This window comes from Chenopodium album, chromosome 6, assembly GCF_948465745.1.
Source record: "Chenopodium album chromosome 6, dcCheAlbu1.1, whole genome shotgun sequence".
In the NCBI taxonomy this organism is placed as follows: Eukaryota; Viridiplantae; Streptophyta; class Magnoliopsida; order Caryophyllales; family Amaranthaceae; genus Chenopodium; species Chenopodium album.
In genome coordinates this window covers 5,528,206-5,546,495 of record NC_137839.1, presented here as the reverse complement: position 1 = coordinate 5,546,495, position 18,290 = coordinate 5,528,206, and the positions used below count along the sequence as shown (strand labels likewise).

The 18,290-nt window shown below is 31.9% G+C and overlaps 1 protein-coding gene across 1 annotated transcript; it reads right to left on the bottom strand.

The window, feature by feature from the left end:
* Positions 1–412: 412 nt before the first annotated feature.
* Positions 413–7,099, bottom strand: LOC145635705 (pyrophosphate-energized vacuolar membrane proton pump-like). The gene is made up of 8 exons (XM_081687036.1): positions 6,811–7,099; positions 3,480–4,054; positions 2,980–3,359; positions 2,721–2,807; positions 2,306–2,636; positions 1,665–2,075; positions 1,224–1,283; positions 413–1,060 (listed from the first exon to the last, which is right to left on the bottom strand). Exons 1-8 carry the CDS (start codon positions 7,052–7,054, stop codon positions 854–856), a joined length of 2,295 nt encoding a protein of 764 aa, XP_081543162.1. The 5' UTR covers positions 7,055–7,099; the 3' UTR covers positions 413–853.
* Between the last annotated feature and the right edge of the window lie 11,191 nt (positions 7,100–18,290).

Sequence of the window (18,290 nt, the reverse complement as noted above, 5' to 3'; positions counted from 1 at the left end):
CTGTAAATAGGTTAAAGTCCATCCGTTAAAACAAGATAATCTTTTAATTGTCTAAAAAATAAAGGCTATTAGTACGGTGCATTTTTCAAGGTTTCTATAATGTAAATAGTGATTTGCTTTCGAAATTTTGGGTGCTATTTGCTATGGATTGATTTCGGGAAATTATGGTAGTTCTTAAATGGGTAGGTTTAGTATTAATTGGTTTAGCTTTAATATCAGTTAGGTTAATTTACTTTATTCATTGGTTGGTTACCAAGCTACATGGACTTTAACCTATTTAAAGCGAAAAGCCTTCATCCTGAGACAACTAAAAGATTATCTTGTTTAAACTGCAGGCCCAATTTCGTACGGAGAACAAGTATTATCTTTGACAATTTTCCTCGCTATGAAGCGCATCATTGCAAGATATATATGGATGACAACAATCTGTTTAGATATATATATGTGTTCACAACAATGCTCAACAACAGAATCTCTCCGGCGAAAAAAGATGAACACATACACTTTCTCAGGGGGAAAAAGACGACTGCAAACTAAAATTGAAACCAGATTTTGCCCTAAAAAAGTTTGCAAAATGATTACTACAATCCCGTTGGTACATAAAAAGAAAAAAGAAAAGAATATTGTTGACCATATAATTCTATTTAACCAAGACTGACCCAAATTATCATCATCGTCAACCTCCTACCCCCCTCAATACAAAGTGAAGTAGGAGTTTAGCCCCTCAGCCTTGCCTTCTAACGACGTTCAAAAATTGTGCGATAAAATTAAAAACTACCAAATTTGTAGGCGACAAAATGGGGAGAAATCACCGCGAACTCCTCCCTTCGTTGCCTGCATTCCTTGATCATCTTTAGAAGATCTTGAAGAGCAAGCCACCGTGGGTAGCAAAGAAGGGGGCAAACACTAGTGACTCAACAGCCATCAGCTTGATCAGAATGTTGAGTGATGGTCCAGATGTATCCTTAAGAGGGTCACCAATGGTGTCACCGATCACAGCTGCCTTGTGTGCGTCCGATCCCTTAGGGCCGAGAGACACTGCATGCTCAGAAGCACCAGCCTGCAACAAGTTATTGTAACAGAATTAATACAATGACCTCATTTCATAGAGTTGTTTCTGTTAACACAAGACACACTATTGTAAAAGAATTTACTAGTTTTTTCAGCATAGAGCTAAGGCAACACAAAGTGGAAGGTAGAATCATGGGGCGTCAATTGCTTACCTCAATGTATTTCTTGGCATTGTCCCAAGCACCACCAGTGTTGGATGCAGAAATAGCGATCTGTAGTGCAAATAAAGGATTTTAATCTTAATAACTAAACAACAAATTACTATACACAAGGAAAATTCTCAATACAGATGCATGTTGATTCTAGCACGGGGATTTGATTTAGGTGCAGAAGAAAATCCCAATTCTCATCTTAATAACTAATCAACTAGACAAAACTGTAGAAAAATGTACACAGGAATTTAAAATCCAGCAATTGGAATTTTAGACTCCCTATAAAACATGCGGTAATAGGAAGGTTTGCGTCTCTCTCCTATACCACCCCCCCCCCCCTCCCCCTCCTCCCCCCGCACCCAAAAAAAAAACAATTTACACATATTCAATATAACTCAATTTTAATAGACAGCACAGTCGAAGAAAAGGACTTATTCTTACCTGTACACCAGACACGAGAGACCCAGCAAGAACACCAGAAAGAGTTTCAACACCGAAGAGGGTTCCAACAATCAATGGTGTCAGCATGACTAGAGCACCAGGGGGGATCATCTCCTTGATGGAAGCATCAGTGGAGATCTTGACACAGTTAGCGTAGTCAGGCTTGGTAGTACCTTCCATCAAGCCAGGGATTTCATTAAATTGCCTACGGACCTCTTCAACCATCTTCAAAGCTGCACTTCCCACACTCTTCATGGTCATGGCAGAGAACCAGTACGGAAGCATGGCTCCCACAAGAAGGCCAATGAAGACTTTTGGGGTCAAGACATCAACAGTTGAGATAGCAGCACGGCTCACAAAAGCACCAAAAAGGGCTAGAGAAACAAGAGCTGCAGAACCAATGGCAAAACCCTGAAAAGTACCACAGCAAATTGGTAAGAGAAGATTATTTTTTGACATGCTTACATAGGCAGGTGTTAACCAATAAAAAACCTCAAAGCTGATCAGAGGTGTAAACTAGCTTATTAGCATAGCCACCAGACATTATATGTAAGCTAAGTCTTGGGGCCAACCCCATATTTGATCAGCCACCTATTGGTTATCCAGAAGAATTATACACCAAGAAATAAGAATTGCAATACCTTTCCAATAGCAGCAGTTGTGTTTCCAGCAGCATCAAGAGCGTCGGTTCTCTCACGGATGCTGTGGCTCATACCAGCCATCTCAGCAATACCTCCAGCATTGTCACTGATGGGGCCATATGCATCGATAGCTAATCCAGTGGCAATGGTGCTCAGCATACCAAGGGCAGCCACAGCAATTCCATACATAGCTGCAAAGCTAAAACTAACAAATATACTGACAGCAATGGCAAATATGGGGATAATGACTGATTTGTAACCCAAAGCCAGGCCAAAAATAACATTTGTGGCAGCTCCAGTTCGGCATGAATCAGCAACATCTTGCACAGGGCTACAATTGTAGATGACAGTCAGAGTTTAGCCAAAAACAAAGAGCAAGTAGATTAGTAGAGATGGTAGTTATCATGAGAGATACCTGTATGCATTGCTAGTATAGTATTCAGTTACAAATCCAATGATGAGACCAGCCCACAAACCAACAGCAACACATAAGAACAATTGCCTACACATTGAAAGAGAAGCAATTAGCCCAAAGAAACGATATGAATACTTGCATCATGTGGAAAATCAAATCAAGTAAACATACTACTACTCATAAAAAATACAGCAAAGTTTTGATATTTAAAGAAGCTTATAATACAAGAAATAGGCTAAGGGTAGGAGAAGTCGCTTACCAGTTCTTCACCTCCCTCTGAGTTCCAAAATCAAAAATGGTAAATGAAGAAGGAAGGGCAACCCATGAAATAACTGCAACTGCAACAGTCATTAGACCAGTGGAGATGACTAGTTGCTTCTTGAGTGCAGGCTCAATCTCCTTAACAGCCTTGATCTCGAAGAAATCAGTTGCAAATAAAGTCGTGATCAAACAGATAACAATACCAACAGAGCTGATCAATAGTGGGTACAATATTGCAGTAAATTCATGATTGATCCCAAATGAGGAAATTGATGCCACGACAAGAGCAGCACAGGATGACTCAGCAAAGGATCCAAAGAGATCAGAACCCATACCAGCAATATCACCAACATTATCACCGACATTGTCAGCAATAACCTAAAAAGAAAAATAGGCACCCATGTAAGTCACCATGCTACAATATACAAACAACTCATTCAACTATTAAAGTTGAATATAAATATCAAACATTTCACTGAGAGTGAGAGGAAGGCTTACAGCTGGATTCCTAGGGTCATCCTCGGGGATGTTTCTTTCAATTTTACCGACAAGATCAGCACCAACATCAGCAGCTTTGGTGTAAATACCTCCACCAACTCTGCCAAAGAGGGCCATGGAAGATCCTCCAAGACCGTAACCAGTGATAGCCTCAAAAAGACCTTCCCAGTCATCACCATAGTACAGCTTAAAGAGCAGGATGGTAATGTAAAGCACCAAAAGACCATTTGCTGCAAGCAGGAAGCCCATGACAGCTCCAGACCTGAATGCTACAATAAAAGCTTTACCAACACTCTTTCTGGCCTCTAGTGTTGTTCGTGCATTTGCATATGTTGCAATCTTCATCCCAAGGAAACCAGAAGCCAAAGAGGTGATAGCACCAAGCAAAAATGACACTGTACTGAAGACAGCAGTGGCAAGTGCAGGTTTGCAGGTCTTGGATTTGTCATAGGTGCACTCCTGGTTTTTTGTACTGAAACCCTCCACAGATCCGAGGAAAACGAATATCAGCACAGCAAAAGCAACCATGAAGATGCCAACGTAAAAATACATAGTGTACAGGAAGGAGGTTGCTCCTGTAAAAGTAATGCACAATGTAATGTTAGCAACTTATCAATTAAAAAAAATACAAAAGAATTGACAGCACATTTGAAAAATGATAGTTTATGCACAGTTTTATATCTCTACCTAAGTTTAAATTCCGCAAGACATATCAAGAAAAAACTTCAGATACACAAGCATTCTTTTCATAACCTAACAGCCAAAATCTCAACTAGAACTAGAATATAAGATCCAGCCAGCATATAAAGTGTCTTCACATCCTATTGTGAAATAAGGTAATGGTGTCTACAGTAAAGCTAGAATCATGACAAAATATTTACACTTTACAGTGCAACCAGAAGAGCCACCAAAAATCAAAAGAAATTATATAATCTATTCAATTCCGTTATTTGGTCAAGTTTGCTTTCACGCAGCATTGATGAAGCTAACACATTGTTTACATAAAATACTTTTTACAGTATCATCACATCACAGGAACAGTATCATACCATGCAGAAACTTGACATCAAAAATTCCACAATTCTAAACAGTACTCTTAAAACTTTGATAACAAGAATAGAGGCAGCTTGATGTCATACACTCATACGACTAAGCAAGAAGCTACACATGAAGAAACAGATATTTCAAACTGAAAAACTAGAACTCAAACATCAGAGACGGAAGGAATCAATTAAGCAAAGCAGCATCATGGAAGCTCAATTCTCCGACTAGTCACTGTAACCCACAAAGGGAACTATAAGTTTTTAAGATTGTCCAAAAGCCCACCCACACATACACAAATGGGCTTAAAGAAAACAAAGACAGTCAGTTGAAGTCAATATCATGGCCCACGACATAAAACGGCCCATAACAAAATTTACACTGTCTTTTAATCAATGTAAAACAAAACATTACAAAAAGAAAAGAAAAGAAAAAAAATCAAAAAGTAAGGCTATTTGGAAAAATAAATAAATAAATAAATTAAAGTATGAAGAATAAAAATAAAGAATAAAGAAGTCCTAAATGGGAAGGGGGAATAAACAAATAACTAAAACACACAAGCAGTACAAATCCGAGCATTATACAAGCCTTAATGTCCCCCATTTCCCAGTAATGCCGCTAAAACAAGATCACAAGCAGCATGTTCCACAATATATTAGTCCTGAAAGGACAACATGCCAGTTCACACTTGCAGAGCTATACTATAAATACAAATCCCAACTGCACAAACAAGATGCCATACGGAGCAAATGTGCATATTTTAGAACTAAAAAGAAATTGACAAAAAGCCTTGATTTGTAAGTCTGCACACCATGTGCAAAACATTAAAGATATAATTAAACATCAGATCTAGATTGAGAACTCCTAGGATTTGACAAATTATATCGCTAATTTTACTATATAGAAATCTCATAGCGGCACAGTATCCCCACATTCGTGGGCATCGGACCCAAAATCAGCATAATCATGATCGCAACAACATGACTAGCAAACAAATATAGCACATTAACCTCACAACTTCCGAATCTTTTCATAAATCCTACTAAACCCTACCGACTTAAACCACAGCTTATTGAACAATTCCCTAGTTCCCTACATGAAAGTACACAGTCAAGCGCAATATCAAAGCTTAAACAATTATAAAAACAATCAGATCTGGAAGAAAGAGTCAAATTCAAAAGGTTGAATGGCACAAACATATACATAGTTGATAGTATTGAAATTAAATTTCACAGGTCATGTATTCCACAACTTATTGAACAATTCCCAATCTAAATTATCACCACACAACGTGAGCTACACAAATAAATTAATCAAATAACAAAAATTACAAGTTCTAAAGTTTTCTGCTCTTTTCTTGGTCCAAAACTACAACCAAATGACAGTTACAAATTCGAAAGGTTTTCGCTCTTTCCTTAATCCACATGTACAACCAAATTGCCAATGCAAGCTGAAAATGTGTGAGCTAACAATGAATTTAACAGCAATTGACCGACACTATAATATCATATTCCATGTGATAAAATCAATCTCTTCAAATGCAGATAAAAGGAGAAGCCATTTTCTCCACCAATCAGCAATTATAAGAGTCCAATTATATTTAAGTATCAAAATTCCAAACCAAATCTAAAAATTATGCAAAAATTCCCAAATGACTATAAATTGCAAAGAAATATCCTAAATTAATTTCTTGAACACATAGAATATATTTAAAGGGTCAATAATAATTCAAATCATAAGCATTTACATCAAATTCTCCATTACCATTTTTAATTCTAAGCATTTAAATCACAGCCCAGATAAATAAATAAAAAGTTAAACTCAAAATCTAGAATTGCCGATAAATAGAGCTCCCAAATTTGATTTTTTTTTTTTTTTTGTATAGAATTAATTTATGAAGTAAAAATCCTAGTTAAAGAACCCCACAAAATTAAAATCACAAAAATTATACAGACCCAAAAATGAATTAATCTTGGACACATTCCACCAAAAAAAAAAAAAAAAAAAAAAAAAAAAAAAAAAACAAACACACACAGAATTTCGATTCCATCAATGTATACAACAAAATATCCAGCAAAATTAACACAAACCCATAAATCATCCAAATCAAATCACACAAATTAGATCAAACAAACCCAGAAATAAAAAAATCAAAAATCAAAATGAACCCAGAGATTTAAAAAAAATAAATAAATAAATAAATCAAAATGAACTCAGAAACAAATATTTAAAAATAAAACCCCAAACAAATAATCAAACGAAAACCCCAAAAAATGAGAAATTAGTCCACCTTCAGAAATAGCACTCTGAATCTCAGCACATTTTGCAACAACGCCAGGGTCATTGAGACCTTCTTCTTCTTCAATCAAACTCTCAGAGTATCCATTCTTATTATTGTTACTACGCCCAGAATCAGGGGAAAGCTTAACCTGTGAAACGATGTACCATTGAACTAAAGAGAAAACGATTCCAATTACCCCACAAACTGGAATCAAAATCTCTGTTCCGAGATCTGGAAGAAGAACAACACCCATATTTTTTTTTTTTCTTTTTTTTTGGGGGGGGGGGGTGATGAAGATAAGGAGAGAGAGAGAAGAAGAGGGTTTGAAAGAGGAGAAGAGGAGAGGAAATGTGAGATTTGTGAGAGACCGATTTTATAGAGAGAGAAATGAGGAAAATGTTTTTTTTTTTTTTTAAAAAAAACTATTTTTTATTGTTTTTTTTTTTTTTATGAAGTACTTTTATTTATTTATTTATTTACATAATTACATACTTGTTGTGGGCTTGAGTCCTGTGGTATGAAACATGAAATCTTTGTTAAAAAGAAATTATTGAAATCTTCCAACTTTTCCTATTAAGTGAGAACTCAAGGATTGATGGTGTTTTGTCTAAAATTGGTATTTTCAAATGCAATGTTTACATTTTCCTTAAAACAAAAAATTTACTTCCATCATTTTCTACACTGAAGCCTCTAATTATTAAAGAAAAATTTTAAGACCAAATGTGAATAAAAGATATTAAGGAAATTGGACACAAACTCATTCACTTTAAAACAAAATACAATCTAATATAATCTATGAGTTTAAATAGATTATCATGTGCATATGAATATATGATGCATCCTTAATTTACTTTTTTGCCAAAAAAAATAATACAGAAGTATGCATTTGGAGATCATTATTAAGCCATATATAACACTAATATACTCAATATCATATACTACTTGTACGTATTATTAGGGATGGCAGTGGATCAAGTTAAATGGGAGACTTGTCTCATCTTCGTCCTGTCCCATACCCGCCTTATACCTACCCCATAATCCTACTATAATAGTTTAGAATTTTTGAAACTTGATATCCACTAAGGCCCAATCCGCCCAAACAATAAGACTACCAAAATTTTTAACATAATTTGATATAATTATCATTAATGTGATACAATAAAGCATCATGACGAACTCACAGATTATATTGCTTCAGATGAAGGTTTCTATTAAAGCGATTACTAATCAAAACTACGATGTATTATTTAGTTTTAAGGTGTGTACTTGTGTTGAAATTCTTGATTTCTTTGGAATTATATGTAAATGACGTTTGACTTTATTTTATTAATGAAATCTCTTTTTCTTCTTGTAAAAAAAAATAAAAATAAAAATAAAAAAAATCATGGCAGTGGGCAAGGGCGAATCCAGAATTTAAAAAAAAATAAAAATAAAAATAAAAAAATCATGGCAGTGGGCAAGGGCGAATCCAGAATTTATTTAAAAGAAATGTGCAAACAAGGGGAATTGAACCCTTAACCTTCCCACATCTATACATCAAGTATCTAACCAACTAAACCAACTACAAAACTTATATATTTTACACAAGATTTTTTATTTATATGTATCAAAATATGGGCATAGGGGGGCCAAGGCCCGGGTACGCCACCCTCTAGATCCGCCTATGGCAGTGGGTTTGGGGCGGGTATGAATATCCAAGTGGGTGGTGAGGCGAGGATAGATTCTATCTTATACTCGGCGAGGCAGGTATGGATGTGGATTTTGTACCCGCCACGGGTGGTGAGGCGGGGATGGGTATAAGATTTTTAAGAGGGTATGAGTATAGAGGTACCATCATCCGCATTCGAGCCACCCCATTGTCATCCCTGCGTATTATATACGAAGTATGGTATAAACTAAATCTATAGATAATTTGTTTCTAAATTTTGAAATGCCTTTCTCTCTACTTTTTTTTTCCGAAAATATGTTATGCGCTATGCGGTAATGCCAACTACTAAACAGATAACGTGCCACTTGTCACTGGTGCGGAAATTTTTTATTTATGAACTTAAGACATTTTTGTCCAATTGGAACCAAATATGGTTGCTTAAGTGAGCACATTTATAATGGAGAGGCAAAGGTTCAAAGTGTAGAGACTTGAATTTTAGGGTTCAATCCTCATTAATTTCATATAATGAAGTTTATAGAAGGTAATCATACTACAAATCAGTAATTAATGTTGGCAATTTTTGTAGTTGGTCTTAAAACTATTCCTTCACCCAAATTCTCAACTGTTTAATATTCAAGGTTTTTTTTTTTTTTTTTTTTCATGTGAATGAATTAACTAATTTCTTGAATGGGAAGAATTACCTTAAATCGCATTCTTCATTAAAAAAAATAATAAATATAATTGGGCATAATTTTAAAGGAACGAGTGCGCAACTACTTTTTATCATTATTGAGTCTAAAAAATTTTATAAGAAAGTCATTTTGGACATTGGAGGGAAGAGGGGCCAAAACTCAAACTGTACTTTCTAGCTACTAAGGGTCTGTGTCATATTTACTGAATTGAGCTTAACTGAAATAGATTGAAATGATTGAAGCTGAGCTGAATTAAACTGAACTGAATATAGCTGAAATGAATGAGAGAGGAAAATTAGGAGCTGAACTGAATTGATTGGAATTGATGTGAACTGAAATTAAGCTGAAGTGAACAACCCCTATTTAAGTTAGTACTCACCCCTCTAAAGTTCAACTCATTAAGTGTGGTTTAATTCATAGTAATCTCAAACTTTTTATTTTAGTCTTGGAAAACACATTAAATTACTCAATTTGTGCTTTATCACGAGCTTTAATTTACCAGTTTGACATTGTCATTTTTGACAAAATAAATATATGTTTCATTCTTACAACCATATACAGTGCAATTAATCTTTCACCTTATATCCCAATTTACATATAGGAAGTATTACTTTCAATAAAAAGAGATAAAACACCCTAAATTCCAAAATTATGTTTTTTTTATGTGTTTCTTTACCAATAATACATAATTATGTCTTCGTGCTTGTGGGTGTACATTTAGGGTCTGTTCTGATTGACTGAACTGAGTTGAATTGAACCGAATTTATTGGAGCTGAACTGAACAAAATATTTAATGAGAGAAGGAAATTATAAACTGAATTGAATTGAACTGAACTGAACTGATTGATTGAAGCTGAACTAAATTGTAAATAATTTCAAGAGAAGACCCTTAAGTCAAGTTTGTAAAGTGGAGCTAGATAGATAGATCAAGATCGAAGAGAATGCACTTTGTATTTATTACTCCTTGCGAGCATCTTTTAAGGCAACGGTTGGTTGTCCACAATACATAGCATTCCTTATAGCACTTTGTTTTTTTCATTGGTCATTCACATGGTTAAACTTAAAACTTAAAGATTTTATGGTAAAATGTGTACATTTAAATTAACACAAACACATGAATAGAAATATGTATCCAGAACATATGATATAAATATATTGTTGATGTGGCGTTTTTATCTATAACCCATTTTCAAAATATTAAATCTAGATTAAATTGTTTCATCTTATCCATATCGTAAAGAAAAGTAAACATTAAAATAAGTGTTTTTAAAGAGAAAATCACTTGTGAATATATTCCAAAAAAACTTAAAATCCTTACCAAAAAATTATTGTATATTATGGTAAAATTTGCCAAATGTAGAAAACATTGTTGTAAAACTTATTTTTCATTACATAATTTATGATGTGTTTTTTGACAGGACAAAGATATAAGTAGTATTTGGATCATGCCCAACTAAAGAATAAAGATGATGTAGGATAATTACCAAGCAACTTACCAAATTAAGTTTTTCACGTCAATTTTAAATAAATAAATTACTTGTAAAAATCAATGCATGTTGATTTGAAAAAGGATGACAAAAAGCCAACGGTGGAGAGGATAAAGATTTACAATACACGGTTTTGTGACGTGTAAAATATTTAAAAATGGATGGCGCCAAAAGTATGGGCTAAATTTGGGTGAGAAATTGGCTAACTATATTACAATATTACATAAGCATCCCTAAATATTGCATACCATAAGAAAAAAATATATTGGGTGTTACACAAGCAGCCCTAATTAAATATTTGCATATTGATTGATTTTTTAATTATTATATATTATCCAAAAAGTATAAAATTCGTTCAATATAATCCAATAATGAATATTCAAATTACACTATATGATGTGTTTTATTCCCTTAATTTTTACTCATTTAAACTAATTTTTTAAACTAAACTTTTCAGGATTTACCTAAACTCATTATACCTTACTAAAACCTATTTTATTTGTATTTGTCAAAACTTATTTTTTTCTAAACGACACTTATCTAAAGTCTAAACTTAACTGAACTTAAGGCATGCTCGCATTTACTGAACTGAATTAATTGGAACTGAACTGAATTAAATAGAGCTGAAATGAATATTTTATGAGAAAAGGAAATTAGGAGCTGAACTGAACTGATTAGAGCTGAATTGAACTGAACTAATTGAAACTGAACTGAAATTAAGCTGAAGTGAATAGGCATGTTCTCATTTTCTCTGAACTGAACTGAGCTGGACTAAATTGTTTATGAGAGAAAGAAATTAGGAACTAAAATGAACTGAAATTAACTTGAGAGAACAGGCCCTAAGTGTGTTTTATTCGATTAATATCCACTAGTCTTATCTTATTTGGACTTATTAAAACTAACTTTAGTTGTAATTTGAAGTTAGATAACTCTTATCCATATTTATTTTTGCTAAATTGAACTTATATAAACTAATTATAACTAAAATTAGTAAGTGAAAATAAGATAAGTAGGACCCTTAAATTTAAAGTTATCTTAACTTATTACACTTATAATAAGTGAAAATAATATGAATAATCAAAGATGGTTGAGATTTTCAACTTTTAAAACTATAGATAGATATTACCCTTGTGACAAGAAACAAGATTATACTACCATATAATCATCCAGAGTATACAAATACCTTCCAATTCCATAAAGTTTTTTACACATCAGTCATTGGAATCATTATTAATTCGTCGGAATCACTTTTTGTACATGGATAGAATTGTTAGCATGGCAATAATCTACTCTTTATGTTTTAAAAGTTGGAAAAAAAAAAAACATATAAACAGGCAGATAAGGTAGGAATATTCCTCTTATCTTGGTTACACTAATTCAGTGGCATAGAATTTGTTCTAGAACAGAATTTAAATGGGGCGAATTTTATTCTTCGATGCTTTTTTTTTTTTTTTTTCGTTATTTATTTTTATTTTTAGAAAAATTTATAATTTTATCCGTTGTGGTTATTTTATCCATATTTATTTTTATTATTGATTTTCTCTCTTTGGCTTTTACCTTCAAACCTTTTTACTCTTATTATGAAAGCATGACAGATAGTATGGTGACATAAGTTTTATAATCAACCAAACATATCCTTGAAAGGTCCACCAAAATATCTTTTTTTTTTTTTTTTTTTTTTTTTTTTTTTGGTTAAAGAGGATACAAATCATGCAATAGTTGATTTTCATTTGATGTTACTCCATAACAAACTACTCAATATATATACCGATCCCACTTAAGAAATCTATCAATAACACGAATCAAAATCAAGGGATGAGATTTGAGAAAACTTCATTCAAGTTGCATATACAAGTAGGAATATTTTTTATTTATTTATTTATTTATTTTTGTCTATTTCTCACGAACTTTAGATTTTCACGCGACAATATATACCTTGAATTTATTTTTTTAATATATAATTAGTGTTATAGATGCCAACAAATTAAAAGAGTTGGTAAAGTCTAAATCAAGAAGTACATGGGACTACGTGAGTGCCAAGATTAAAATCTGATTATTGTGTGGTAAGATTAATATAAACTACTCCCTCCGTCCCCGATTGATAGTCACTTTTGAAGAAAAATCACGGGAATTAAGGAGAATTAAAGAAGTACATTGAAAAAGTAAATTTACATTGGGTATGCAAAAAAGTAGAGAGAGAAAGTAATTAAAATACATGGGAAAGTAAAATTTACATGGGAAAGTTAAATTTGCACAAATATTTTTACAAATGTTAGAGAATTTTGGTAAAAAAATAATATTAATGATACTTGAAAAAAGCAAATGTGACTAACATTTTGAGTCACAAAAAATGGCAAAAGTGACTATCAATCGGGGACGGAGGAAGTAATTAATATCTTAAGTGATAATTATGTAGTGTATATGTACAAGGTGGTATATATGAATAAAATTTACTCCCTATTAGTTAACCTATCACTTTCAAGTTTCATTCATAAGTATTACTCCGTATTTGAAATCCAATTCAAGTCCATGTGTGTATATAATTGCCCTCTTAATTTAATCAGCACTACTTGACCCAAAAAAATAATATAAGAAATAAGAATATAGCATATGCTCAATTATATATACAAGTCATGACTTGCATAAAACGTATGAGTTGGTCATAATAAGTGCTAATTAATTTCTATAGTCATTAATGGGGTTAACACGGAAGGTTAAAATACATAATAATGTTTGCCGTAAAGATGATTAATACTAACTACGGAGTACTAAACAAAGACATGGAAAATGAGGTATGATTATTTTATAGAGGATATTTCGATATTTTGGATCAACATGTTATATGCTAATATAATATTCCAATTCTATTGACTTTAATCAATGAGCTAAGGCAAATTGCTCCTCTCGGTCATCATAATAAGCCGAATTAATTCAATAACTTCTTACTCTAAGGGCATGTTCACATTTACTGAACTGAATTTATTGAAGCTGAATTGAACTAAACTGAACTGGACTGAATAGAGAGCTGATTCATGAGAGAAGGAAATTAGAAGGTGAACTGAATTCATGAACTGATTGAAGCTAAATTGAATTGAAATGAAATTAAGCTGAATTGAACAAGCCCTATTCTAAGCTTTTTTACAATATGCATTTAATTAATTTAAAGTAATAAAAAAAGCTTAATTTATAAGGTTTTAAAACTAACTAAAGCTAATAATGTTAGTATAAAGAGTGAAGTATATGCTATACTTAATTTTATCTTTTTTCTTGACATGGTTAATTCATATGTTAGCACATTGAATTGAAAAATTACATAAAACTATAATCGATTTTTTTTCTTTTGCTTTTAGAATTATAATGAAATAGATGGTACCAACCACGAAGTATAATTGTAATGATGGATGGGGTGTGGATGGTTGAGTGTGGATCTTAGATCTTATGATTTTGGATGTACTTACCAATAATTTAATGATTAAGACAATCTTGAACTTTATAAATTATAAAAACTGGTATAATTATGTCTAAGATATGACTCATATGAGCCTGTTGTTATTAATTGTTAGCTAGAAAAATAAAAGCAAGTTGATTAAACTTATTGTTAATTGTGTGCGTGCTAATTACTTAGTTAATGAATTATGCTTTGTATAATTTAATAACTGTACTATCTAAGCCCAGACCTTTGGACGATGGGAAAGATAACGGTAAGGCCATATAGAATTTCAATCCACAAGTGTCGTTATTGGACTTGAATCTCATAAATGATTTCAAGGCTACGACAGAACACCCTCTTAAATCATGACAAGTTAGATAAATTTTTGGTCAGATTAAGGTAAATCAAAGTAGTATATTAACATTGTAATTATTTAGGCTATAAGTTAAAAATACATTTTATTATTAAATTGATTTTTGCTAAATTGATTTTGTTTTTAGGCATGAGTAAGTATTTAAGACAATTAGGTATGCATGGGGCAAAGTTTGCATTACTATGGCATGGACACAATAAATGATTTGGACATTGAATTAGTCCAATGATGATTAAAAAAACTGGACCATGAAAATAATGGTTAATAAAAAAATCTTTTAAAAAAATATTAAAAAATATCTAAAAAATGCATGCAGAATAAGGTGAAAAGGCCCACGTAAACATTGAATGGTGTGCAATTGGGTGATTGAAGAATGAAGATAATAGTCGTTTTCTTTATTTGTTTATCACTTTCAATTCCTTACTATTATTGCTCGCTTCTCAAAGGGGACATTTGGATTCCTAGCTTAAAATGCTCTTACACCCATAGAAGATTCTTATGTTAGTTTCTACTACATTATTTTTTTAAAAAAGATTTTTTTTTTTCAAAAAATTAATAGATTCATAATTAAATTAGTGAATGAGTTAAAAGTGATTGATTATAAGAGTTTCTATAACCTCATGAATTTAGAAAATGCTTCATAATGTGCAAAAGATTAGGGACATGTTCGGCAAAATATAGCTGTAAAGGTAGCTGTAGTTGTGGAGATAGCTGTGAACTGTGTATGTAGCTGTTAGCTGTTAACAAGCTGTTAGCTGTGAAAAAAGATAATTTAGGTATGATTGTTCGGTAAAGTAGTGGTTGACTAGCTGTTACATTTAAGAATCAATATTTTATTTTTAAAACTATACATTAAATTTTCAAAAGCTACCTCTAACTTCAAAAGCTAATAATCCTAGCTTTTAATAAAAGCTACCTCTACCACTAAAAGCTACTTAAACCATTACTTTGCCAATCACTCACATTTTTTGTTGAGTAGTGGTTTGTCCAAGTCATTGAAAATTTAGTAACATTTTACAAAATCATTGAAAATTTCAAATGCAAGCAAAAAAGCACAAAATAATTTAACCAAATGTATGCGCCCCTAAGATAATATTAGATAAATAATATAGTTTTATAATATACATGCATACATAAGGGGAATATATATGTGGTTAAGCAGCTTAGAATTAACTTAAATTTGTAAATGCATTGTGGATTTGAGTCTCATCTTATACTCGTATAAGACTAGCTAATTAAAAAAAAACGATCAAAAAAGGGATGATTGTGTGTGTTTGAGCCAAAAATACTTTTTAATCTTGTCTTATATAAAATCACATTTTGCCTGAATTAAGTGAAATTAAATTCTTTGAGAATAACACGTCTAAATCTTACCCTCGAATCTTAAATAAGCATTTGGAATGTCATCTTGTTTCTTAGGACTTAAGACCTACTTAGCCACTCTTAACTGTTTAACTAAATTAAACAAGGACCCACTAAACTTTTTAAGAAAAAAAGAATATGTTAACATGAGTAATATGCACTTTTCTCATTCGTCTTTATTCCCTATCGTTTTATCTACTAAATACCAATGAAGTAGAAGTGTGAACTTAATTAAACTCTTATACAACTTTTTTCTTACTTATTCTCAATTGAATTTGCAATTGTCAATTCACACTTAATTCTAACCAATTACCTTTCAACAACACTAATTAACTACCACTAATTTTAATTGTGTATATATGTAGTCTTATTTTTCATTGCTCGGTTGTCCAAATTGTTGAAGCAATATTAATCAAACATTAATATTCCCTATCAAATAAGGGAAAATAAAAGTTAATATGCCAAATAAACGAATTTTTGTTAATCTGATGACATTTTTGTATATATATTGAAAAAACAGGGTCATTTATTCAATACTTTTGGTGAGCTGTCTAATTACTGTTTGCTTTTTTGCTTTTACTGTTTGGTGAAAAAATTACACATGTACCCCTCAACTAGTACATGAAAAGACGCATATACCCCTCCATTGGTACTCGAAAAGACAATAATAAACCGGGTATAGCCCATCAAATAATATGGACACGTAATATATAGATTTTCGTATAAAATAAGAAGTAACATGTTTTTAACATAAAATACTCCTTAATTACATGCTTCAAAAAGGCATTTTTGTTTTATTTATTTTTTTACACAATTTTATAGAATATTTGTATTATAGAACCAAACTTAAACAACATTAAGTATTTTCAAATTATTTTGACATGATTCTATAAAAATGTTATCAATCTTAAATGGATGCAATTATATTATTTTCCTTCAATTTGGTCTCATTTTTTGTTACTTCGTAACTATTTGGTTGTGAATAACACAAACTCATACTTTAACCTTTATAAGTTCATCGAATTCAAGATCATAAAACTAGAAATCAACGCCACTATATTGAGAATGACAAGAAGCAAGTCAAGTAACTAAATCTGTAATTCATCGATCTATTCAATTCGTCTATGAGATGATATATATCCTATTAAACAATTTCCAGGGACACCAACCAAATAAATAAATAATTGTCAATAAATTAAGGACCTTGGATCCTCTTGCTGATCAGATTTGATATCAACTATCAAGATCACTTGCCCAAATTGTAGATGCATGGGATAGCTAATTTCTCACCTAGTTTACTCACCAATAAGGTCCACTTTTAGATCCTTGTCTAACACATGACCTAAAATTAATCAATTGTTTCACCAAAATAACAACAATAATAATAATAACGCAAAGTTTTACATATGTTGCTGGCCACACCGTGTCACCGGTATTACATGGCCAGGGGTTACTCGATCGATCATGAATTACCAATCTGTTAGAGGTTACTCGGTCAGAGGATTCAGTTAATTAAAAGTTACTCGGTCAGTTAGAAGTATTTGTAATTAATTTATTAAAAAAAAAAAATAGTTGTACTGTCCCAATATAACTAAATTTAGTTGTGGGGTATTTGTAATTTAGCTAATTAAATATATGTCCCTACGTAAGCCAGGTTGGATTGTTTGGCAAAATAGATCAATCACAAATTATGCAATTAAATTTGCAAAATCTGGCCAAATTTCATTTCCACTCAATTTGGGTTATTAGCCTTAGGCCATCACCCTTCTACTTTTCCCTTTCATAAACAACCTGTCGTTATTTTGGCTTCTTACTTACTCCTATGATACTTTTTCTCTCATCATTTTAATGTTTTTGTCCTTGTGTTGTGTTTGTACAATATTTATTATGGTACCAATTACTTTGCACCTTAATTGATTTAGGAAAGGAGTGGAAATCACTACTCCTCTTATCATTCCTCACATCTTATAATAGGTAGTGTTCATCCTTGTTATCTTCTTTTAGGATTGAGGTTTTCTTTCCTCTTACAGCCTTGTCATCTCCGATTCTTGGATACGGTCTTAATTGATAAGTCATTGGTCAATAATATCACAAATCACTGTACCCTTATTAATAAAATTTAGTAATAAAGCCAAAGATATTGGTAAGTGGATTCAAATATTATTAAGTACAGTTAATTTTTTTATTTTATTTTTTTTATTTTTATTTTTAAAATCGTTAAAGTGTTGGAGCATAAGTTTACATTAAAAAAAAAAAAAAAAAAAAAAAAAAACTATTTTATGTTAGTGGGATCAATTGAACCCACTTGTTTCAATGTTGTCATAGGATCATAAAATCGATCTATTGATCAATTTTTTTTTTTTTTGTTTTATACAACTTTAACTTACCTTATTTAAATTTAAATATACGTTAAAATCCATTGCTTCCTTGTGAATCTTGTCCATTAATAGCACATGTGAGAATAATTCAGTGATAGAGTTATTATTAATCATGAATC

Bases quoted from the DNA above. Each gene is read 5' to 3' on its own strand.
- LOC145635705 (XM_081687036.1), bottom strand. From the start codon at position 7,054: ATGGGTGTTGTTCTTCTTCCAGATCTCGGAACAGAGATTTTGATTCCA. The intron at 3,360-3,479 runs GTAAGCCTTCCT...TTTTCTTTTTAG, and splicing joins ATGACCCTAGGAATCCAGCT to GTTATTGCTGACAATGTCGG. The intron at 2,808-2,979 runs GTAAGCGACTTC...TTCAATGTGTAG, and splicing joins CAGAGGGAGGTGAAGAACTG to GCAATTGTTCTTATGTGTTG.